The following is a 24,282-nucleotide window of genomic DNA, read 5'->3' on the forward strand; positions in this document are numbered from 1 at the left end:
AATGAACGAATGATATTCGACAAAATGGCATTTTTGCAACTTCTAAAACTCTCGACTCATACAAATGTAGTCGAAAAATGAAACCCGAAAGTAATAGACGAATCTATGCAACAAGGCGTGCTATGGAACAAATAATAGACCACACTATGCAACATGATTTACTTTGTCCAAACACGCACGAGCTTTGTACATTTCTACAATCCAAACGATAATTCGAAGCTCCTGCACTATGAATAAATAATAAGTAAATACAAAATGCACAAGGTGTATCGGTTTCGAACAGGTCAAATTGTAATACGAAAGTCCCATAGAGATATGTATTTTATCACGAGAAAGAGCATGAGAAAGTGCAAGCTCGTTGATGGAGCCAGAGCTGGTGGTGGCGGTCCATCGTCGTGCCAGCCGGACCGCGCAATTCCGCAAAGTATGCAGATCTAAGAATTCAAATGGCCGCCCTATAGCGGCCGTAAAATAGCGGACAATCGCGCTCGTAAACCACTATATTAAAATTCTATATCATCCCCCCATAGCTGGACCACCACCGATGATATCATTCCTCTGTGCTGCTGCTCTGCGTCCTTTCGTTCCTCTCCGGTATCCGAGCTGATGTCCGTCCGGCATAACCTTCCCACCTACCGATCTTTACATTGTACGGAGTTTGCGAGCATTCGTTCACGTTTATGCTTATACTGCGCTCATGCGTGCGTACATTGGCGCCTCGTGGCTGCTCTGGATACTTTCACCCAGGCATAAACCACGTATCCACGTATGAAGATACATACGTAGAGATGTACAGTACAGTGGCCACAAAAAGTATTTGCACAGCACTGCATTTATTGTTGCATTTATATGCTAGTTGTTAATTGGATCCAACTATGGTAAATCCGTATTATTTGGTAGTTTCACTCGTCGAAACGCTTGTACCGCTTACGTTGAACAATTATTGAAACGAGTTAATAATTACGAAAGGTTCTGAATTTCTGTTTCGATCTTCCCTTTTTTTTTCTTTTTTTCCTTTTCCTTTTTTTAGCAGTTTTTACACACTTGATACGTTCATTCTCCGCGAATGGAAGGCTTGACTCGGAGATGTTTTATCACCTTCTTGTCTACTGACTTTTATATTCCTTTTATATCGTGACCATTCGTCGGACGTGGACATTCTCCTTTATGTATCTATCTCTCGCTAGAAATATCGACGCCAGGATTCTTGATCGTTGGACAAAAGTAGCCACGCATCTCCTCTGACAGAAGTTATGTTAGAAACGTACAAATACAGGAATATTTGGTATTCAAAGTGAAACTTTTGATGCGAGCGAGCAGTTCTGCTAACATTTAAACCGCGACAAGCGTAAAGACATATTGTTGTAGCGTAACAAGAAACCGTCGGATTTTGGTGGAATGAAAAAGAGGGATATGGCAATCCCGCGTAGCCATAACGCGAGCCAGTCGGCCGAGCAAAGATGGCAAACGAGGACCTTAGCCGAATAATGCAAAACAAACCTCATTTGAGATATAGTCTGGCATTTGTCCATATTAAGGTGTGCTACAAGGGTGCCGCGGCGTTTTCGTTTCAACCGTATGTATGCGTGAGCGTACGCTTTGAAATTATATAGCGAGAGCATCAGTCGTCGTTAGTCAGCTCATGCCGCATTCCGTTGTTAACTATGTGTATCTTGAGCACCCGTTACGTACCCATTTATCAGTGAGTTCCTTCATACGCGTTATTTTCCACGTTAAGATGCACAGCTTCACAGGCGATATTTTACCCCGCTCTGACATATCGTCTCTGAATTCGTCGCTTTGTCGCTTTCCAGAAATCGAAAAAATTTCCCTATGCGAATATTTTCTATATTTGCGGAAGACATTGCTACGATATTTTTCATTTACGAGCGCAAACTTTTTCAAATAAAATTTGACTTATTCGCACGCGTAAAGAGAAGATATAGTGGTACAATGTTTGCAGAGTTAAAAAATCTATTTTCTTGCAAATGAAATCTTAATTTTTCGGTTGTATGAATCTGTATTACTGAAAACGTAATTCACCGTCCAGAAACTGAGAAAGATAATCTATTGTCCGTGGAACAGTTGCGATTAAACGGAGAATATCGTTATGTATTCGACCGAGTAAGGAAATTCCGACTCGTCATTGTCTCGCAGCCAGACTTTCATCGTAAGCGACACACGCAACTTTATATTAAGCCTAAGTTCTAAACTAATAAGACAACAACCACGGTAGGACGATCAGGGAGAACCGGAAGGGGTAGAGCAGCGCGAGAAGGGTTCAAGTTTAGCTGCGAGGCTACGAAGCGGGTCACCGATTACGACGTTGATCGTTTATGAGAGAGAACCAAATTGGATAAGTTCAAGCAGCTTCTTCCCTCTGACTACTTAGACCATTACTCTCCAAGAATTTCAATTAGGCATGATTTTCGAATTTACAAATCCTCCAGGCATTTTGAACGAGCTACAAGACCTTGTTACGAGACTGCAAGATACGTTAACCCTTTGCGCACTTCTGTACCGAACTATTCGCAGGCAAAAGTTTCGTTTCGAAACGATAAGAACAATACGAGAAACGATTTTTCACGTTACGTATACAAAAGGTCAAATCTCAGAGATCGTAAGTATTTTGCAAATAAATTCTCGTACGTAGCAGTGACTTGGTAATAAAACAAAGAGGATCGTAGAAACGAGCTTTCGATGTTACAGCTTGGCTGATTATTCGATACAATGCAAAATTTAAATTGAAGAGCCCTAACAAACATATTATTATCACGAAAAAACGTATTCTTTTAAGACAATAAATTTCCTTTAGTCACGCTGGAAATTATTTATGACCCAGTATTTCACCGATTCTGAAACTGACTTACCGGATTGCTAGTTGGCTAATCCTCGACAAAGTAGAATAAGACAATCCACTCGAGGCGACAGTAGACAGTGCAGGAGGACAGCAAGCAACACCCGGTATACGCGTCGTTTTCACAGAGAAAGAGGTGGAGGGAGGCCCGTTAGGTGGTCGACGTCGGGCGTAAATTTGCATTGAACGAAATGAGGCGCTATGGGGCATTCCAGTCCGAAGTTAATAGCTTCCCAACGATTAACTGTATCCCTCCACCCAGCGTGTCTACCCGGCCTGTTCCTCTCTTTCCCCATGGCCGTTCATTCGACGCGTCGTGCCTGTTCATTCTGTCCCTTTTCTTCGAACCTTCCCTCCCACCCTTTTCATTCTCTCCCTTCTCTTTCTCCGCGTTCATCCTTCTTCCCCTCGCATCGCCCTCGTCACATCGTACTTACCTATATCGTCCCTTCTAATAATATATGTTCCAAAGGTTGCGAAATAACTGACTTCGAGCCGAGTCAGCCTATCTAATCGATGATCCCTTGTTTCTCCATATTAAAATCGTGACGTCACATTTTTTCCTCTCCCTCCCTCTCATTTGATCGTAGAATTTCTTTGATCGAACTTCGATCAGAGGATTTTTATAGAGGCGTATAAATAGAACGTTTGACATTACAAGATGTTCAAGAATCGCGTGCAGTTAGTAGGTGCGAAAGGCGGTGCCTACCGCGGCCACAGCCAATAGTTTCCAGGCACGGAAAGGCGCCACGGGGGTTATAGGGCATAATTTAGTGGACAGTTTGATATACAAACAATCTTTAATGAAATTCTTGGTGTTCATTAATAACGCATTACAGCCTCGTGCGACACTGGCGCCGGTGTCGGCATCGGTACCCGGGTACCCTCACCCCTTTTACTCCTCATACTCCGTTTTCCTAGCCACCCTCCTCTCCTCCATCGTGATGTCCTCCTCCGACACCCTTTATCCACCCTACTTTCTACCGATCTTTCCTCTCTTTTTGCTCCGAAGCTTGACACGTTTCGTCTCTATGCAACGAATATCACTCGTTTCTAAGCGAATGAATTGAATTCAGCTTGCGGTTGATAGCCGCAAATTTAGGGAAATTGTCCGATATCTGTTATTAAATATTATAACGTAGATGATGCTCCATATATTAAGCTCATATTACAGTCCCTAATTAATGGATTTCCAACTTGAAGATAAAGAGATTTTCAAATGACAAGAGAGTTCCACCATCTCTCACAATTGCGCTGATTTTGTCGTTAGCATAGAAAAACCAATTTTATCGTCGTTATATTTTATTACACACAGTTGTACCAATCATAAAGATACGTGATTTTGTAATTGAATTACATGCTGTCAAACGTAAACAAATATCAGGATTCAGTTTCCAACACTGGTATATTTCAAACATATTCCTTTAAACACAATTTACGTACACTCCATGTACATTTGTTCACAGTCTATCGATCATCTGTATTTTAAGGATTACCACTTCGTACAAACCTCGTGTATCTCGTATCGGTCGATCGCAAACGAGAACGATACAGCGGGTTAAGTAAGAAACGCGGGAATCCAAACAAAATGACACGCGATTAATTTCTCGCCACCGATGGGACAGTGACGAAGGCTAATAGGATTTCCGGTGCAACGGTGAAACAGCAGTTCGTTTCGGGGTGGACGATACCGCTGGCTACGGTTAATGAATCGACGTAATCAGGGGGATGGGCGTTCGGGGGTAGGTCGAGCGACGAATGACAATCGAGTTTTGTATTAATGTCCGACTATGCCGCACCCATGGTCCCTACGCGCCGCGTACGACACTCACCATCATCCTGATCGTTCGTTTAATCAACCGAGCCGCTAACACGATTAACTTATTGCGTATTCCCGTCATTCCGCGTACGTGAGCCACGAATCAACGATACACAAACGCGATACCCCATTATACCGTCGTTCTATTCTATCCGGTTCTCTCTATCTGGCTACCCGGTTTTGTTTCTTCGTCTCAGTTTACCCACCTGTCGCGTTGCGTTACGTGTACCCGTCATTTCAGCGAATCATCGGGCGGATTCCCTGTACGATTTGATCCAGCTGATTTTACTATTTTCTAATTAAACGCTATGAACACTCTCGCTTTTGTCTTGGGTCATCGATATTATAACGGTGATGTTGTCGCTTTTTAATTGAGAAACTCGAAGGGAAAAGCATGCTTTGGCTTTTTGCATCGTTAATTAGCTCGTACAATTTAGCTTCCATTCGACCACGGTAGCAGTATGATGTATATTTTACTGATCAGAATCGTGTTAAAAATCCTTAACGTTGGAAAGAAACAGATATAATAGAAGCAAATAACAAAAGATCATTTTAAAAGACTTATTAACCCTTTGGATTGTGATTTAAGTATCTTATTAATCCTTTGACTGCTGGGTAAAATAGCCGAATGTAATTAAATGCAAATGTCGAATAATTTTAATTTCTCTTAATAATTATTCCTTATATAATATATTTAAATGCAGCGAAGGTATAAGCCAACATCGTATCACGAACAATAATATTTTGTTCCTTTTTTAAACCTTCTCCATCTATACGTTTAGCATAACAAACGACACATTGTATTTGTAAATTCCTTTTTCTCTGACTCGCTAGTAATATTTCTATGAAATGTCTTTCCATTAAACGCGAAATGCGACAAAGTAAGAGTGCATTTGCTTGCAGACATTTGATATGTTTTTTCTTTGCTTTACAATATATCATTGTATTTGAATCATTCTTCATAAAATAGACTGTTTATTTTAAACATCTTAGCTTGCTCGTACGTTATACCTTTCACGTTTCTTGTACATATTATGTATGGATCAAACACTAGAAGAGTTAACAAGTTTATCCTTCGATGAACTTTTTTTCGTGCATTAATATTGTCCGAGAGTAAATTGAAGAACGCAAAGTCTACGAGGAATGAAAAGTTTTCTCCATATTCGAAAAAGAATAAACCTTCCACTACAAAAAACTTTTTTTCATTACAATCCATAACATTTCCTCGGATAATTTCTGTGCTTTTCTACCGCATAAATTATTACGACAAACTATATAAATTCTATTTCAGTTACTAAAATTGTAAAGCTTTCGTATTCTTATAAAAAAAGTCTATAGCTTGTAACCTATCCATTCGCTGATATCGATAATTAATTAATCACAGTACAAGAGGATCAATATTTCAGTATTTCACGAAAACCTGAACACTCTGGTATTGCCAAAAACTACCTGTACGTCGTTTACAATTTTTATCTTTCATCAATCGCGTCGCAAAATTTTTCAACGACTCGTTTCGGCGAGGTTTCCCGTTCGCAATCTCTTTTCGCGCCAGCAATTCGCATTAATCTTGAAACTTAACAAGCACGGAATCCATTCAACGGCAAGAAGAAGACCGAAAAGAAGAGGAAGGAAAACAAAGGATCGTGAATAAGTGTGTACGTCGGATTTTAAGAAACCGTGACAAGACTTAAGACGTCCGGCTGACTGACATTTAACAGAAACGTGAAACACCGGAGTTAATGCTGCCAGAGTTGGTAACAAGTGCGAGAGGGAGAAAGAGAGACGCTGAAGAGGATGTTGCAAAGAGAGGAGGGAGAAAGAGGGTCAGGGAATGGATGTGTTCACATTATACCCTCTGTTCTTTTAATTTCTTCAAAGGACTCCTCCCCGCGACACCTTCCTCCTTGCTTGGCAGCCTCAGCTCCCGAATTAATAAGGCGTCGACGATGTGACGTCTTTTTTCTTTTCACCCCTGGATGGGACAGCAGACAGCTACCAAAGTGAATGAGAACTCTCGCTGAGAGGATAACGGAGGGAGAGAGCACTCTCTTACTGGTACTTAACAGCGCGATGAGATGAGCTGCCGTTAATAAATGTGTTTCTAACTGCAAGAAAGCGAGAGGGGGGCTGCCTCTCTCTTTCTCTCTTCCTCGTTCCCTCTTCTCTAGTTTTCTTTCCTGCTTTCTCGCGTTGCGTGCCACCAAGGTCCCCAGAGAATAAGTCTTAATGAGAAGGAAACTTTTAAACGCACTAGACTCTGCCTTTTCTTCGTTGATGCTACGGTGCGCTTAGCTTCGCACTTTTACTCCCCCGCAAATCAAACACGATGGCAGGAAGAACTTCACCGAGGCCATTCTCATTGAGGAACAATTTTATTACTCGGCATGTTTCGTAGCAAAATGAACAAACAGTATACTGGTTGTCGTAAATGTAGAAGAAATTTGTTAGTCAATTATGTAGAGTATTGCGATGGATCGGTTTGTAAGAATAATTCTATGCAGCTGACATCTGCTAAAAATAAATACGATTATACAAATTCTATATTCTTATGAAAATATCTCCTTGGAAATCTCGAAATGAATTAAATAATTAGGTACTTAATTTTACATCGTAAAGAAAATATTTGTAAAGCAGTCTTCGTTTGTCTGTAAATATCGTATCTTTAAAAGCTTAACAAGCATATAAAATACAAATCACGTATTAAAGATCGGTATAAGAAAAAGGAAAATCGTAAAAACATTCGTTTCGCTATTTAGTCGTTTAGCTTTTAACGACACAATTTTTTTTTAAACGTCACCCTAACCAGGCTCTGTTCGTTCCCATGGTTGCTGTCGTAGGCATTGAAAGAACGGTGGAAGAAGTACATTCGATACCATTGGTCCTCGTTCATCGTCTTGGCAAAAACTACCCTCGGGTAAAAAAATAATTGCCCCTTGATACACGCCGATACCCCATCTGCGGGGCTGCCAGCCTGTAATGATGTTCGCGTTCGCGAACTTACTTCGAAATTAAATATCGAGGCGAAAGAGGGTGGCGAAGGGTGGCGCGGCAAGGGGATGTTAAAGAGAAATCCCGACAGTGAGGGTGGTGGCAGGGGTGAAGGAGGCTTGTCGTACACCTGCCCTTTTCCCGGACCATCGTGATAAAAATCAAACTGGAAAACAAACGAGGAGCAGGATCGTATTATAAAGTTTATTAATCGATAGACGATGCGCGGAGAGGGTGGAACTGGAATTTCAGGGGTCGCCGGAAATATCTCGTTACGGATGAAAATTAAAATTGTAATACCGACGAAGGTACGAACGATCAAACTTTTATCTAATTCTACTTAACGTTTATTGGTCTTGTGCATTTTGTCTTTATTTGTTCTCTTTTTCTCGATGGTAGCGAGTAGCAGTGGTTTGTCTGAAAGGGATGAGACAATAATTATTCCTCATAAGAATACAACTTTTTATTGAATCGAAGATACAAATGATTAAACTTTTATTCATCGTTTTTATTCATCGTTTATTAACCTTTCGAATTCTTTCGTTTCTATTTAGTTTGATCTTTCATTTTTATCTTTTTTTATTAATTGTTATTTTTCGTATGATTCCAGAAACTTAGACCTACCGATATTCCGATCTTCGAAATAAAGAATCTATTAATTAACGAGACTGGCACGCAACTGGCATTGTGGGGCAATCTAGGCTTAGTTCTCATGGAGCTTCCCAAACGTTGGGGCAAGGATGCCATGTTTCAAGGTGGGAAAGAAGAAATACTCTGCATGTAAGTAACAATCAAACCTAAATCGTCAACAAATGTTCTTAAAACCCCATAAAACTCATTTTGACGCAATAATTCGTCTATTAAATTCGCGTATATCATGTACTTATGTATATGTATAGTGCACATAGAGGTTTCGTCGAAATAGAAATAGCGGTAAACAAAAAACGTATCCGTTCATTCAGAGTTGTAGGAAAATCCGTGCAGCAAATACGCGAAATCAATCTCCGAGAATGGAGAGAGAAGTTTACAGACGAAGAAATCCGGCTCCTAAAAACCGAGATAAGGTAGACCGCGAATAATAAATCGCACTATCTGGCTTCCTGCACCTCCGTGGCTCCTGTGGGCGTCCTAATATCCTGTAATTAAGAGGGTGTTACGATGACGCCCGAACCCCTTTGGCCTCCCTCTTATGGAATTAAGGTGGCTTTACTCGGTTAGTTTTCAAAAGTTCCAGCCTCGGAAAGCACCGCTGAATACTAACCGCCTCATCAACGACACATGCCACCAAGACTACTGCCTCGTGTAACATTACCCTCCGCGCCCGCCTCTGTCACTTCTCCGCATCTTCGCGTACTCCTGTCTAATCTTTCGGGTGATTAGAACCTCGCGCAATTAGCCACAAGCTTCAAGATTATGCCTCAACCATCTCCTACCTTTCTTTTTCTAATACCACTCGCTCAATCGAATTTTTATTTTTGCCAATGTCGTCATAAGTGCTCTGCTACATATAAAACTACCTTGCTCGTGATGACGTTCAAAGAAAAGAGTTTACATGTGTATATATACATATATATATGTGTGTGTGTATGTATATATGTAAGAACAGGAATTTTTAACGATTGTTCATTGCAAGTGATATTCGAGAAGAGAGTTTCGAATTTGGGTATGAAGGAAGAAAACATGGTCGTCTAATTAAAATTTAGAATAGTTGTGAATGTCTACGTGTGTTCGGGATGTCTGCATAATTTATCTGGAATTAACGAAAGAGATGGCAAAATAGAAGAAGATCTTCTCCATATCACTGAGAATAAGAGAGATATCAAAGACGGTTGGAGTTATTACATTACCTTGTATATTATTCTTTAACATCATGACCGATTACCTTTCTCATATATTGTGAAACAAGCGCAGAAAAGAGCACATCGGCTAACTCCAACAATTAAAAAATGGAAACATCGCAAACATTTTGTTGTTTAAGATTTACTTTAGAATTTACTATCGTTTCTAGCGATTTTACTGCGATAAGTAGCGATCACATATCGCTTGGCTTCCAAGAAGCTGAAATATCACTTGGCAGCATCTAGAAGAGCGGCCAGCAACGAGACAAGCGTAAGATATCGCAAGGGGACGAACGGAAGGAAAATTCAAATTAATTTGAATTACGATGGACGACGATGCTACTTAATTCAACGTGGTAAAAGGGTAGCCGTTCGCTCCAAGTTGTCTTTTGCATTATAATTTCATAATAAGTCCAGCCTGGAATAAATGCATTACCTTCCTGCCGACTTCCCGCTAATTCATAATTCCCAAGTTTTTCCGGAAACGAACGAAAACGTTTAGCCCCATGAACCGCGTGGGCCAACCTGAACAAACTGGTCAAATTAAGAGCGGCAGTTTATGCTAAAGTTTTTTCGTTATTTCACTTAAGCGATTCTACCTTGGTACCGCGACACAGAGCCGCCGTAGCGCCGAGGATCGAGGGAATTTATAAGAACGCACGCGTAACCCCCTCCGGTTAAATGTATGGCGGAAAAGAGCCGCGGAACAGTTTGTAAGAGAGTCGCGGCCATTAGAACGAATCTCAGGGATTTAATGTCTCCTTCCTTCCAGTCGGCTTAAACACAGCTAAATGGAGTTTATGCATTATTGCCCGTGAAACTTCCACCACCGCGGACAGATATTTGCTCTCTCCCAAAGAACTAAAAGTTTAGACGTCGCGTCGTTACTGCGTTTCATCCCGTTGGACGAATCGTGATGACGATGAGATCGTATCTAAAGTAAGATTCTAACTTCTAATCTTCAGCTCCATCGAAGATGTATTCTTTATCGTTCAATTATCGATAAATTAACTACGGTGTAATTATATATTTTACATATTTTCGCGTATGCTCGAAATACGAAGCGATATTCGAGTAAATGTAGCTTTCATTCGTAAGTCACTAGACAATTTGCAAAAATTTCAAACAGTCGTTGTACTTCGTAATTTTTAATTTTGAAAACACAGTACAATCTTAGTTTCTCTTATAAGAATATTCTCTTATACTTTGTAATTTACTAAATATCAAATTGATTTCGTAGTTTTTACGTTAATTCGCCTGTATTCTAAATATACCAAAATCATGGCAATCATAAGTTTCGCTGGAAAAATATTTGCATATCGATTCATGAAGAATGAAATGCGTTCAACTATAGTTTTTTATTCAAACTACCATGTCATATTTACTTGTTAATTTTCAAATCGTGTAACGCGTGTTTAATGTAATTCAATGTAATTCGTGTAGTTTCTGTAGAAATGCTACGAAAATATAATAGTTTCGATACAGTGTGCTCGGTGTCTTCATCGGCCGGTAGATCCCAAGCTTCGAAGCGTGGAAAACCGAGCGACCGTGCTTTGGATTAAGCAAATGACGGCAATAATAGTGATTATTCGGATTATGATATCAGAGCGCGAAGTGGGTTCGCTTGGACTTACCAGCAGCCACTAACTGCTACGCCACCAAATCCCGACTTCAAGACACCGGATTAAAACTATTACCACCTCGCGTTGCCTCCACTCTTCTTCGACCTCCACCATCCAAAACCTATTCTCTTTTCTCTTTCTCTCTTCTTCGCTAGAGACTTTCTCCACCTACCTTTGGTAACTTGGCTATTTCAAATGCCAACGAGAGTCTCAGATTTTATTGGCCTCCGCTATTTCACCTACTAATTGCTAATGAATTTCTTACAATTCATAATTAACGAAACGAACAATGTCTGTATTTCGCTAATTATTAACAAGTTAAATCTCCTGTTGATACGTACTCAGATGAATAAAAAGCCCTTGCAACGGCAACAATTCCCTCTAAATTTATCGAAGGTATAATCTGAAGTTTAGAAATCTTTGTTTATGCCATATCGAGACTCGATTTATCGCAAACACCTTTGTTAAACGCAATATATCCTTTTCAAGACTCATAGATAAAAAGTTCTATAGATACGATTTAACACCTTGAAGAAGCAATAACATCAACTAAATTTCGAACAATGGACAATTATATACTGGTGTTGATCACCACTCTTTATTATACCGGAACATCAACCTTTGCTTAAATGAAAAATTTGAAAGCACGACAGGTCGCCTATGTAATTTTCACCGTAACAGTTTGCCTTCGTTAAGGGCGATAATCGTTAGAAGAAGAAGGTTGCAATTTTCGCGTATATATAAGTTGGATCGGAGTAAGAGTAAGTCGCTGCGCAGAATCGCGAATCGCGGTATTAATTCGACAAACGGACTACGAAACCAGCGCGTTATTTCGTGCACTACCGGAAGATCGTCGCCTGTTGGTTGGCTCTCGCGGCTAATTATTGTTTTAAGGATTACCGTTATGTGTTTATTATGCGGTCTGGTAGGACCTCGCCTACCTTAATATTCGGTAGATTTCAGCTTCGGCCTCTGTACGCGGCGCACCACCAGAGAGATCTCTGCACCCCGTTTCCTGTCTCTTTCCCTCGCTCCGTACGTCGCGAACCGGCCTACGTTTATGAATAATTTTCACCTCTCGCGCTACCCGCCCCACCCCAACCGCTCAACCACTCCACCTCCGACAAACGTTCCTCCGAATCGTCCCTCGAGTATTCACCTCGTAAACCCCTAATGCTGTGTCCCCGTTCGAGAGTTGATTCCAGTTTCTCTGATCCTCGCTACTCCTTGGGACATTCTCCTGATAAAAGAAAAAAATGCCGGTACGAATCTTGCTGGAATTTGGGTAGACAGAATACGTAATTGTAATCTACACCTTTTCAATAGGAAAATATGTTTAACGAATCACGGGAATTTTTAAAGATACGTTTTCTCTTAATTATCTTCGTGTACTTTATAAAAGTGTACATTTTAAAGTTTCCTCGAGAGTCTAAGATTAGCGCAATGTTAAGGCAAACGTTATATTTAATATATCGAATATAGAATATAAAAGGTAAGGAAAATACAATCGGAGAAAGTATTCAAATATTTACGCATATCTCATTGAGAAATTTAGTTTAACTTATACGTTTTACAAAGATCTGCGGAGACTCGTAGAAGAGTAGAAATTCGCTACCATGTTTCGCTTTTCTATCGAGCCTTTCGCGTGGAAAGCATCGTAAATGTTCATAATTTTTCTTCTAAACACACTTTGTGGCTCTCAAAACACTTTACACATTGCAAACTCCACAAGAGCAACGCCAAGCATTTCAAATTAATCTTCAAGTGTCTTCCAAAACGAGAACCGGTGGATCTGGCACGCGCGTACCGTACGTGCTACGGAATATTTCAGTGGTACGCACGAGTCCGGTGGACTCACCCCTTTGGTTCGGGAAGGGCTGTTGCAGGCCGGCCTCGTATCTGTCCCGGCGCCGGTCGCGGCCACCGGCGAAAGGGGATAGGATGCGTTTATTTAAAAAATGATTTAACCTAATGGTTTTACATATGTAATCCCGATATAAAGCCGAGGCTAATCTCGGAGAACCACACGCGGTCCATTCGTACATTCGGTCGACGGGTAATCCAACGTGCTCTCGCCCATCCAGCCGCGTGTCTCCACACACCACTTCCGCGTCGCCACCCTCCTGACCTGACCTGTGTTCAAACCGCCCTCTCCACCCCGTTTACTCGTTTCTTTTTTTTTTTCGCCCAACTTTTTTTCGATGAGCAAGCACTAACGAAAATCACCAGGTTTTCCAACGCACAGACCGATGTATTTTCGAGGGGTGGTAAGAGGGGCGGTGTTTGCAAAGGCCGAGCATAGGGTGCGTCGTACTCGACCGCGCGTCGGGGATGATTTAGATGGTCCCCGATGATATCCGCGCCTTTTGAAAAATGTCACCACGCCGCTGTGCCGAGGAGAAAAATATAGAAGCCGCGCGTGACCGTACCCCACCCCCTACACCGGCCACGGTATGTGTGCCGCGCTTTATCAGCCCCCGTGGCGCGAAACTTTATTGCCGGCCGAACGATATTTCTCGTCGAATCAGCGGTTAACAAAAGAGGTGAAATACAAGTGGCGATGAGTGAAATTAGAGGATCGCTTCGTTGTAATTGCGATCGTGGTAATCCGGCGCGAACAGGAAGTTTTGGATCTCGTTGTTCGGCTATGTTTCGCTAATCGTGCCAATTCCTTCGATAACGTGAGGTGTTAGAAAAGATTGAATGGAAGTTTCCTGAATCTTTTCTTTTTCTTTCGACCTGATAAATAATAATGATTATTATTATTTATTTATTTGTCCTATAAGAGAAGAAGTATGTATCTCTCGTATCCGATACCAGAAACGCAGCAGAAATCTTGAGACTAAAGGGATTAGTATTTTCTAAATCCGAATTCTTCGACAGTTTATTACACTGTCAGAGGTCGATTAAAACAACTTTCCTATTAGTAATCGTCTCTAAGGTAAAAATCTCATCTCCACAGTCTCTTCTCCATATAGAACCATAGACCAGGCATATTCGAAAACTGCCCCAAGAGAGGCAATCTAATTCCAATGTTCTTTCGCTATGAACACGACAAAACGTGGCCAGCCATACGAGGCCTGCCTGTCTTCAAGATCACAAGCACGAACAATGCGGGTCTCGAATAGCTTTCCAGCTCCTTTCCCGGCACCATTTCTCGCCGAGGTTCGTCGGCGCGCATGGGAGACACCATTCTACGCGTATACAAACGCGCAGCAGTTTAGCGCGGTGAAAACAGCAAAAAGGTACCATAGACTCTCTGCGTCTACATAGAAAAAACACGCACTTAGGTAATCGCGGTACGCCTGCGGGGGCAGCTGCGACGGTTCTTCTAATCAAAGAATTCCCAGCCGGAACGCCGGTGGAAAATTTAAATACGCGAGACGCATTCTGTGGTCGTCTGCGTCGTCATTGTCCTGGACGTCGTCGTTGTCGTCGTTGTCGTCGTAACGAAATAAAACCCCACGGTAAAAGAGAGACATCTGTCGGTTCTTTTAATTACCGTGGTACGTGTGGCCCCAGCTAGAGGCTACCGCACCATGGACCTTACATTTTCCTTCCTTTTCTCTTCATCCCTTATCCCGCGCCCGCCCCTCTCTAGCTTTCTCTCTCTCTCTCTTTCTCGCTCTCTCGCTTCTTCGTCGACGAGCTTTTGTTGCTCCCTTTCCATCACCCTCGCGTCCTTCGTTCATACTCTATCAGATCTGGCTCGTTTGCATGATTCCGCTGCGTGGTCCGAGAATTGAAAATTCGCCTAGAAAGTCTTTCCTCCTGATAGACGACATTAGCATCGTTAGGAGCACAGCGAACAACTCGGTGTTGGAATTCTGTTGATTTAAGAAGTTTAGCATTGATAGATACGATATTTATTTTCAAGTGGTAGTTCGAGCAGATTCGGTCAAATTAATCAGTACGTGGTTACGTTAGAAGATCTAATGAAACAGATTGTAGGTGATTTAGGGGTTCAATGGAACGGAATCTGTAACATTTTAGAAAATATTGTAAATAATGCAATCTATGAAAGCTTCCTATGGTAAATGCTCCAAATACTACTTCTACGAGTCAGTGTATACGAACAACGTCGATCATAAAGATTAAATTATATTCAATTATCCGCCAACAATCATAATCTCGTTCGCTTGTAAGAAGAAGAAATTAAAATCCGTTACGTGTGTATTCTTCAATCCGATCCACACGTGGTCTATAAATCTGTCCAAATCCAAATACAGAAACAAATACAGGCCACAGAAACAATCAGCGAATTTCTGAAAACGTGTAAAAGATAAAAAGCCGACATTCTTATCTCTTCGTTCTCTAGCTACAGTCTCCCCCACTTTTCTCAACCTACGACCCATTTCTCCTCTCTCACGTACTTCTATCCAGAGCCTCAGGGTAGACAATCCAAGGAGTTTTTAGGTTTAAGAGTCGCTGGATTTACGATTCAAGTATGACTGGTTGGGATGGAGCGGCGGCACGTCGCGGCCGGAGGATCGAGAAACAAGGCACGCAGGACGAGGCTACAAAGTAGCGGCAAGGAACGCCGTTGGAAACCGATGGCCGCGATGAAAGCGCGACGCAACCTCGAGGATTAACGGGCTTAGTTGCCGACGCAGGTGTCGTCGGGAAGGAGAACGCAAGCGAGAGCCGGATGAATTACGACAGGAGCGTCAGCCAGCCCAGCAGAACGTTGCTCGTTATATTTTGCGTAACATCCCGATTTTATGGGCCACCCTCACACCATCGTTCGCGCGTCTTCCTTCACCGTGGCCCATCCACGCGACTCGCAACAGAGACGCCAAATATCCTTCTCGCGGATTTGGCTACTCTTCGGCCGAGCGCAGTAAAACGTCGATAGATTTACATCGCATCTTTGTTAACAAGCAACGCGTCGTTCTTACTTCTCTGTATGCATATTTAAATTATCTAAATTTCATTTCATTACTTGTATTGATAAAAATGATCGTTCGAGATTCGAAATTAGATTCGTATCGCAGCAAACACTTTACTCGAGATATTCTTGCACATTGCGTTCATTTTTTCGCGCATTTACATTTTTCGTAAATACACAAACAGTCGCGGTTTCATTTCCTTTTTACCAACAGACAAAAATTCTGATTGTAGAGGGTTAATTTAATTTAACACATTGATCGCCATAGGAATTTGGTGAAAGATCGGAACGATTCAACAGATAGTACGCTGTAATATCTGATTTTTGTAAGACATTTCGTGAAAATTACTACGCTCTTTTTTGACGAATTCTCATTATAATCGGTGTAAAAAAAATTCCCAATGATCGTAGCGACAGTGAACGTTTACTCTTACACCATACATCGTTCTTATGGCAAATTATAGAAAATGATCTGATTAAGAATCCAGTCGGACGAAAGTCCAAATGAAACGCGATCAAAGTTTTAGCCGAGCAGGATATCAATTCGACCATAGGACCCGGCTAACCAAAAGAGAAATCCGGTCGCGCGTATGAGCATTAATGGCTTTATAATCTAATGAATTTTTAGGTTAAGCGGCGAAAAGGCCAGCGGGAGATCCGGATAGGTTTTTTCCCCGGGATTTATTGCCGAGAAGGAAAAGATGAAAGCGAGAGAGTTCACTTATCTCTCGTTCGCCGTTACCTTCAGACCGATGCATCCCACTGAAATAGATTTTGATTTTATTCCTGAAAAAAAACGAGGATCTAAAGGATATCTGATAAATAACTGATATTTTGAAAATATTATTAATATCGGAGGAAATATTTAATTCCAGTTTTAAATCAGAAGGAGAAAGGAATGTTATACTATCGAGAAATTATTTTTTTTTCACCTTTTTCACATCTTTTTAAATTACCAAAGTATGGATTTTTTAATATGTACTTTTTCATTGAACAATCAACATTTTCGTTCATGATATCGAAATCAAATTAAAAACTCGATCGCATCGGCAAAGTCTAACACCATCCTAGATGCTCCGATGATCTTGTTTAATCTGCTAAAATATTTTTTCTCTTGTAATTGCTCGATCTTAGTGGACGCGAAAAAAGTCAGAAGCTTCAAGCTCTCGAAGTGGTTGAGATATCTTTGGTAGAAGAAGCTGCGGAAAGGTGCGTGTTAATCGTGCTCGAAAGTTTTTTCGTAATACTCGAATGATAGAGCGAAGTGTTCATTACAGAAGTGGTAAGATAGCAACGATAAATTAAGTGGAATATTATGTCTTACAATGTACTTACATAGCGTGGCGATTAAGTATTTTTCCCCGCCATCTTCAAATTAACAAAACAAAATTAATAAGTGAAAATTTACTTCCATATTATGTAAACATTACATGTTTGATTTAAAAAAAAAAATCTGGCATTTACATAGATAAATGAGCGTGTAATTTTAATAAATTTGTACAGGTCGATTCCAAACTCTCAGGTCTCCAGTTTTTGACAGAATTTTCTTGGAAAATTTTCTTAGAAAAGGAGAAGGCGATCCCAAATTTCAAGCGTATACATATGTAGTAGGTACTTAATCGACATCAATGTTCGAGAAGAAAGCAGAGCACTTAATTCCGCTCGGTGGTCCCGTAACGACGTAATATCGTTCAGTTACTTGGAGTATTTTTATTACGTTCCCGCGGCGGCATGGTACATAAGGGAGGAGGGTGGCTAGGGCACAGACGACAACGGTAGTCGAGGGGGCGGTTTGCTGGGCTTAGGAAGCTATGCTCACGATATAACGAGAGCCATTATGATAAGCGGATGCATAGATTAGACATAACTCGTTAACCCGGCTGTATGCGACGTCTACGATGAAAGACGAGGTATCGATAATCAAGGATGCTTCTATTTAACAGGAAATCAAGCAGCCTGTGTCTTACAAACTGTTCAAACTGGTGTAAAAATTCTTATCGACTCTCTAAGAATCTACAATTGTTTGTTTGTGATTTATTATTATAAAATTGAATTATTACTATTGTTATGGAGATAAATGACAAAGCCTTTAATTATAGCCGGAGAAATTAAAACGCGAACACGTAAAATTTTGTCTGCAACCAAATTTCGTTCTCTACTTTCGATTTAATGTTTCATGTAAAAATACTTCCTTTCCTGGTTGCACCACTGTAGCTCTACAGCAACCACCCTATATGATAATTCTTCGCTAAAATATTCTTTTTTATTTAACGAAAAAAGAAAACTCTCAACCACTCGGCACATCTATTCGCTCTCTTCTCAGAATGCATATTCGAAAAGTCTATTTTATTTGGATTCGTAATAGAAAGTTAGGAGCTCGTCGACAGTAGTATTTTTATCAGACAAATTTGAAGACAATTGAACGCAGCCAGGCAGGAGAAAAGCGAGGAAGTGAACAAACAAGCTTGGTAAATTATCGGGAGAATACGAGTAGGAGGGTTAAGCGGGGTCGGTGAAAAGCCACGACGAAAGCTTGCAGGTAACTTAAGCGCACAACTGAAGGGAAATACGACGGAAAAGTTTCTAGAACAAAATGATACGACACTGCGTAAGATCCGCTTTGAAGTCAGGTCCGCGCCATTCTTTGTACAAATTGGAAGGAAAGCGCGGCGTAAAAAGCTCCGCTCCGCCCGGAGGTTAATACGTTTATGTAGGAAAAATTATTTTTAATTTTTTCTAGAACCGCCTCTGACGAGAGAGAAGTGTACAAGCACACGGGCGCAAGGGTGTGGCAGAATGCGCGGCACCGCCGTGTAAGAATTTCTTAATTAGATTCGAGCAGCTGCCCTCCGCGCTTCTCTTTCTTTTCTTCCGGCCAAGAAATTCCCCCGTAGCTCCGCGATAGTTGACACAGCGGCATACTAGTCGACGCGTGCTTCGCGTCCAAATATTCGAGCATTATTACACATTTTTCTCCTTTGAGATAATAGACTCTGTCAGATTTGTAATTGAGACTCTAATGAAACCACATACCTAAGAATATGATCTCGCAGATTTCACGCTCGAACCGGCTACCACGCCGCTGCGCTTGAATTAACAGCGCTGTAAGAGCTTGCGACGAACCGATTGCCCCGTGCGATCGAATTTCAAGTAAGATATATCGTAAAATAAATTATAAATACCTGGTTGCAGGATCCTGATCCCGATAAAAATTAGATAACATTATGGAAACTACGAAAGCATTAACAGTTGGTCGAAAGAATCGGAGATAAATCGAATAATTTAAAGTCTAAATCTGTCGCTTAGCATTAGTACCGAGAATGTTAAACCTATTCTTGTCTCGACCCATTCATTTAAGAATCGTTACCGCTCTCTTCTGAATCGAGAAAGATCAACTGGGGAACGGAGAAGCACGATGAAATTTTGGCATTTAGAAACACGTAAACCGGTTAGCAGTAGTTGGTGGGGATAGAGAACACGTATGGTCCAGCGCGACCGTGGTAGGGATAGCCATAAATTTTGATAATACCAAAATTGTGACAGAACGAAGAAAAATCCCCGCGAGGCTGCGGTGCAAAGTGCGAATAAATCGTTGCGTGTGCCTTTGTCAACGAAACATGAAAGGTTGGGCGTGCAAAGGGGTAAGAGAGAGAGGTGGCCGACCCAAAGAGAAAAACCGAGCGAGAACGACGTGACGCGAACGGAAAGGGTAGGGAGAACAGACCGAGGCGCTGGGGTTGACCACGTCGTCTGGTTTTCGACCGACTCTCTGTCTGTCTCTCCCTTTCTCTCTCTCTGTCTCTATGCGTGCGTGCGTACATTTTTATCAATTATTAAGAACTGTGGCGTGCTTTTGCAACCGGGAACGTTGGTGATGGTAAAGTTGCTTTCGTCCTTGTCGCTGGTGTATCCACTGTAACCAGTCGACGATACCCTATGCCCATCGATTTTTTGTTTCTTTTTCCAACGCTCTTCCTCCTCCTCCTGCTTTTCCTCGTCTCACTGTCCCTTTCTTTCCTCCTGCCCTTTTTCTCTCTTCCCTCCGCTTTTCTCTCGTTCTCCATTTGCGTCAAACCCCTTTCTCTCGCTTTTTCTGCGTGATTCTCTCTTTTTCTTGCCCACCCCCTCTGCACGCTCCTTGCCTGCCTCTGGCCAACGCTGTGCCGTGGACATTAATAACGGCCACGGCTAACCACCGTCAACCCCTTTTGCCAGCGTTACCGTGTCCAGCCACGGAAAGTGCGAGAGTAATAATAAAATATACGAAATGTAGGCGACCATCGTCGCCGCTCGTCCCCGGCTCGTCCCCGGCTCGTCCCCGTGAAAAACAAACACCGCGACACGCTTTGCTGTATTCCTTTCGTTATGCCGCCTGGGGTACGACGATCGTGAAAGATTAGGGTAATTTGCGTTAAATAACGACACGTCGGGATAACTAAGCAAAAGGCCGACGGGGTGGGACGAACCTCGCTTTCGACACTTTTCTCGGTGTTCGAATTAGAGATTTTCCTCCCGAGGATTACGTTTAATTGTCAAGGTGTCGCTGGTCCTGACAACAACCACATAAATTGCGAAGAACGCATTTTTCCAGAAATGAAAAGAATTCAATGTTATTCAATTATACTCGCAATGAAATAATAAGAGACACGTTTGTCCATATTATTAGTGTTGCCATAGGAAACGAAATCATATTTGACACATTTTAGTTGCTTCTAAGCTGTATTAATCAGCGATGTTGTTAAATGTTAAATTACGGTTATATTACTGTACCTAAAACATCATGAAATTGCTATTGTAGATGGTTTATTTTTGATCGTGAGACTGTACAAGTAGAACAGGTAAGACAATGGCCAGACAGGCAGCAGATCTAAAATGCACCGTTCATCGAACATTCGATACCTTTTATTTATTTATTTATATTAGAAAAAGGCATCAATAAATACAGAAATTATCATCGAAAAAGAAAGCATCTTTTTTACGTATAAAATAAATATTATATTTGCGTAAGCAATACGTTGAAAATAGCAAAGTGCGCCTCTTCTATGCTGGTCAAATATCTGCTATTTCTTTAAACGTCTTAAATATTTTATTTCAACGATCGAAGGTATTCTAGTGAAAGAAATTGTCCACTTGGGAAAAACACTGGAAATTCATAACTTTGAAATATTTTGCGTCTCTTGCATAAAAACAATTAACCATATCGTAACCTTATGGTTCGTGCAAAAAATTACACGTGGACAATAACGAACCTTTTAATTACTGTTGATGAACACATGGATATACGTGTATCGTACTTAACTTATATCTGGCAGACGACCGTGCACAGCGTCAACGACGTTACCGGGAGATGCTCCCGAAAATTCATAAACTTTTCTGCATTGGACAGAACATTTTCCCATGTATTTAAATTTTAACGAGGACACGCCTAAAGACGGATGGACAAAGTGTATAAAGACGAGACCAGTTAGAGGAAAAAGAATTTTTCGTGCGCGACTTTTAAAAACTTTTCTCACGGAACTCACGGAATTTTTTTAGAACTTTGAGTTCAGTAATATTGAATTATGAATGCGAGCTTAGCAAGTCATGTTCAATTTATCATTATGTAAGACGTATTTTATATAACAACAATCTTTTAATAATAAATATATAATGTTTTCCTACCTTTCAGAGTATACAATGAAACGATAAGCATTCGGAAGGCAAGGTGGCATCCAGGATCTACGAATGACTCTCATTTGCTAGTTCTAACATCTGAAAATACATTTCGGTAATTAAGAATTATTCTTATACAATAACTCTGATAGAATTCCATTAATCTTCTAAGTCTGCTAAACATTATTATATACTTGGATTAGACTAACGTTTCTTATACGTCGCGAGTATAATTTATTCTTTCCGTCTAATTTTAGTCTTTCGTTCAAAATTTCTGAAATTTCTCGTTCGTTTAATCGTTAATCGAACAAGAAGTTTTGTACGGTTGGCTTAAAATATGCCAGAAAATATCTTGAAACTGATAATAAGTATAATTTCATCTTCTGCCAGTTTATACGAATGCGAAGTGAGTAATAAACCAAAGTACCTAAAATCCTGGAAAGTTGGTCGTGTACCATTTGGTTCGCCATCGAGGATACCAGACTTCACATCTTTGGGTGACATAGCGGTGGACTTTGATTTCGCAACGCCTACTCTACGCAGGCCAGAACTGTTTATTGGCAAAGACATCAACAAGGTATAATTCTAGGACTAAGAAATATTATAAAATAGCACTAAAATAGTACCATACAAAGAAATTCTATCGAGTATTATATTTCAGGATAATGTGGTTGATTGGAATCAAATTGAATGGCCGATTCTGGTTCTACGTGGAAATGGAGAAGTGCTTATTGTTCGTGGAGATATTTTGCACGATGTGTACGTGATTATGTGTTCCTTTCGTCCCTGAAATTTCTATCGGTATTCGTATTAATTGATCGAACTTTTTGCATCGCGTTATCATCTTATTTTTTTATATGGGTTTAGTCCTTTTTGGTTTTATCATATCATAACATTGTATAAAAATTATAAGAACTTCAATTTTCTCCTCAATGTAATAATTCTTTCGCTTATTAATTTGATTAAGTCATGAAAATCCAGTGGTATCGGGATCGCTCTCTATGTATCCTCCAGCCGACGATAATTATGGAATAGACTCGTGTTCCATCATGTGTCTACAAACTACACCGCCGATAGTGGTCGTCGCTATGTCTACTGGGAAGATTTATCATGCAATTTTGTTGAAAGAAGAAACGATCAACGACGATGATAACGATAGAACGGTGAGTGTTCTTTTTAAGTTGTTCCTTGCAATTTGTTTTTTACACTTACGTAGTGTTTTGTAATTCGTAATCCAATGAATCGTCTGTGTTTCGAAATTTGCAGATTCATCGAATCATACATAATCATTTTTTAAGAGACGATATTTCTTATAAAAATTTGAAATTAATTAATTCTCTGTATTTAATCAACATTTGTGGCTTTCAGACTTGGTCACAGTATGGTTCGACTTACAATTTCCACACACCAGAGGATGCATTATACGTTTATGAATGCGTGGAAATAGATCTAGGTCTGTTTTTCGCAGATAACGATGAAAAATATAATTGTCCGATACATCTTCACGCTGACAAGCATAACAAGTCGAGGTAAGTTTTTATAGTTATCTATTCCTTTTATAGTTATTCCGTATCCATAAGCGTAATAAATATGAAATTTATTTATAGGTATTTCTGTTCTCACAATGCTGGAATCCACATGATCACTCTGCCGATGGTTTCTCAGTTAGATGAATACATAAACGCTTCAAAAGGTAAGAAAGATTAATTTTTCGGTTAATTTACATTTTTGATTCTGTTTATTTTATCGAGCTGCAAGAAAAAACCGGTGTATATTTATTGAAATTTACTCGGTGTGGTCCGAATACTGTTTCTGAAAGTAAATTCTTTCAGAAAACGAAGATACATGTTTACCATCGTTATCGAATCAACCCAGTTTGCAGTACTTAATCTGTAGAAGAACCAAGCACACAGAACAAAACGAAGCTACACCAATTCTTGGATTTGGACTACTGCAGGAGCCATGCGTTTTAGTAGCTTTGTTACATACCGGTGATGTCGTCACCCGTTCTGTTATCGATCTTTACTACTTTCCAGAAATCGAGCTTCCAGAGCTTATAATTGACAAAAAAAAAAAAGTGAGCAATTTATTTTTTTCTTCAGTTACTTAATGACCATCCTATATATTTATATCACACAAACTAAACAAAACATTCTGCTATTTTCATGTAGAATTTAATACATAATCTGATATAAATTATAGGTAAACAAGGAGACGTTCGACATGTACATAAAAAGGTTGCTAAAACGTGAAACATCACAACCCCTTATCAAAATTGGTTCGAAATCTGTCACTCCGCGGGAATGTTTACAGGTATTAAATAATATAAATAAATAAATGATTGATTTCAATGAAAATAAAAAAAAAAATGATTTCCGTAACTAGCTTTTATATCACGCCACGGATGTCTTTCGTAAAGAATATTTTGTCAAACATGATACAGTAAGGAAAGAAATCGGGAAGAAAATGCGTGCGTTGAAAGTAATAAAAACCCAGTTATTAAAAGAATTAGATACTTTGCTAGAAACAAAGAAAAAATTGCATCAGACTGCTGAACAGTTGGCTGAAAAGTATGAAGATATTAAGGATGAGCAAGAAAAATTAGCGCAAAGGTAAGT

The 24,282-nt window shown here is 40.4% G+C and overlaps 1 protein-coding gene across 1 annotated transcript in view; it reads left to right on the forward strand.

The window, feature by feature from the left end:
• LOC100747672 (nuclear pore complex protein Nup88) overlaps positions 1-24,282 on the forward strand; it is a 71,804-nt gene that overhangs the window by 46,872 nt on the left and 650 nt on the right. Inside the window, exons 2-11 of the mRNA XM_003486161.4 lie at positions 8,275-8,444; positions 21,681-21,779; positions 22,055-22,241; positions 22,326-22,423; positions 22,632-22,827; positions 23,033-23,193; positions 23,272-23,357; positions 23,497-23,741; positions 23,867-23,977; positions 24,050-24,276. Coding sequence (XP_003486209.1) covers positions 8,275-8,444; positions 21,681-21,779; positions 22,055-22,241; positions 22,326-22,423; positions 22,632-22,827; positions 23,033-23,193; positions 23,272-23,357; positions 23,497-23,741; positions 23,867-23,977; positions 24,050-24,276 — 1,580 coding nt within the window. The remainder of the gene's footprint in view (positions 1-8,274; positions 8,445-21,680; positions 21,780-22,054; positions 22,242-22,325; positions 22,424-22,631; positions 22,828-23,032; positions 23,194-23,271; positions 23,358-23,496; positions 23,742-23,866; positions 23,978-24,049; positions 24,277-24,282) is intronic.

The sequence above is a fragment of the Bombus impatiens genome, unplaced genomic scaffold, assembly GCF_000188095.3.
Source record: "Bombus impatiens unplaced genomic scaffold, BIMP_2.2 scf_0102, whole genome shotgun sequence".
Lineage (NCBI taxonomy): Eukaryota > Metazoa > Arthropoda > Insecta > Hymenoptera > Apidae > Bombus > Bombus impatiens.